Source organism: Apteryx rowi, unplaced genomic scaffold (genome assembly GCF_003343035.1).
Source record: "Apteryx rowi isolate R43461 unplaced genomic scaffold, aptRow1 scaffold_1706, whole genome shotgun sequence".
Lineage (NCBI taxonomy): Eukaryota > Metazoa > Chordata > Aves > Apterygiformes > Apterygidae > Apteryx > Apteryx rowi.
Window position 1 is genome coordinate 12,217 of NW_020447982.1, and position 1,875 is coordinate 14,091.

The 1,875-nt window shown below is 63.8% G+C and overlaps 1 protein-coding gene across 1 annotated transcript in view; it reads right to left on the reverse strand.

Annotated features, from left to right (window-relative positions):
- The window catches only part of TTC5 (tetratricopeptide repeat domain 5), a 15,686-nt gene that overhangs the window by 11,789 nt on the left and 2,022 nt on the right, over window positions 1–1,875 (reverse strand). Inside the window, exon 3 of the mRNA XM_026060798.1 lies at window positions 1,635–1,852. Within this exon, the coding sequence (XP_025916583.1) occupies window positions 1,635–1,852 (218 nt within the window). The remainder of the gene's footprint in view (window positions 1–1,634; window positions 1,853–1,875) is intronic.

Consider the following 1,875-nt stretch of genomic DNA (forward strand, 5'->3'; position numbering starts at 1 on the left):
GGGGGTTGGGGTGTGGGAGGGGGGGAGGTTTCAGCCCCGGGGCATTGTGGGATGCTCGGAGCAGGGCGGCGCCCCAGGGCATTATGGGATGCTCGCCGTGGGGCAGTGCCCCAAAGCATTATGGGATGCTCGGAGCAGGGCGGCGCCCCAGGGCATTGTGGGATACTTGCCACGGCACAAGGCCCCGGGGCATTATGGGACGTGCACCATGGGGCGGCGCCCCAGAGCATTATGGGACGCTCACCATGGGGCGATACCCCAGGGCATCATGGGATGCTTGAAGCAAGGTGGTGTCCTGGGGCATTATGGGACGCTCGTCATGGGGCAATGCCCCAGGGCATTATGGGACGTGCATCATGGGGCATCGCCCCAAGGCATTATGGGATGCTCGCCGTGGGGCAGCGCCCCAAAGCATTATGGGATGCTCGAAATGGGGTGGTGCCCCAGGGCATTATGGGATGTGCAGCGTGGGGCAGTGCCCCGGGGCATTATGGGATGCTCGCCGTGGGGTAGTGCCCCAAGGCATTATGGGAGGCTTGAAATGGGATGGGGTCCCAGAGCATTGTGGGATACTTACCACGGGGCAATACCCCAGGGCATCATGGGATACTTGCCAGGGGGCGGCACCCCAGGGCATTATGGGACACTTGCTATGGGGCAATGCCCCGGGGCATTATGGGACGCTTGCCATAGGGCAACACTCCACGGCATTATGGGATGCTTGCCATGGGGTGGTGCCCCAGGGCATTATGGGATGCTCAAAGTGGGGCAGCCCCCCAGGGCATTATGGGACGCACGCCGTGCGGTGGCACCCCAAAGCATTATGGGACACTTGCCATGGGGCAACGCCTCAGAGCATTATGGGACGCTCAAAGCGAGGCAGCACCCAGGAGCATTATGGGATACTCGCCGTGGAGCAACACCCTGGGGCACTATGGGACACTGGCCATAGGGCAGCGCCCCGGGGCATTATGGGATGCTCGAAATGGGGCGGTGCCCGCGGCATTATGGGATGTACACCAGGGGGCGGCGCCCCGGGGCATTGTGGGATGCCCACCACGAGGCAGCGCCCCGGGGCATTATGGGATGCTTGAAGCGGGGTGGCGCCCTGGGGCATTATGGGACACTCGCTGTGGGGCGGTGCCCCAAAGCATTGTGGGATACTTACCATGGGGCGATGCCCCAAAGCATTATGGGATGCTCAAAATAGGGTAGTGCCCCAAAGCATTATGGGATGGTCAAAACGGGGCAGTGTCCTGGGGCATTATGGGATGCTTGCCATGGGGCAGCACCCCAAAGCATTATGGGATGCTTGAAGTGAGGCGGCACCCCAGAGCATTATGGGACGCTCGCTGTGGGGCAGTGCCCCAGGGCATTATGGGACACTTGCTGTGGGGCGGCGCCCCAGGGCATTATGGGATGCTCGAAATGGGGTTGGTGCCCTGGGGCATTATGGGACGGTCAAAGCAGGGTGGCACCCCGGGGCATTATGGGACACAGGAGGATTTGGCGCAAAGGGGGGAAGCTCCCTGTCCCAGAGCATTATGGGATGCCCACTATGGAGCAGCGCCCTGGGGCATTATGGGACACTCGTCATGGGGCAGCGCCCCGGGGCAGTGCATCGTGGGCCGCACCTTGCACCTCGTCCATGCGCCGCAGCGTCTTCTCCATCTCCTCCTCCAGGGCCCCGCGGTCACCGTCACCGGGGTCGCCGTGGTCACCATGGTCACCGTCACGGGTGTCACCGTCACGGGTGTCACCGGGGTCGCCGTTGTCGCCACGGTTACCGTCACCCCCCGGCGCCCGCCGCAGCCCATCCCGGAACCGGTACAGCTCCGCCACCAGCTCCTGCCTCCCCCCCCCCACCCCCCACAG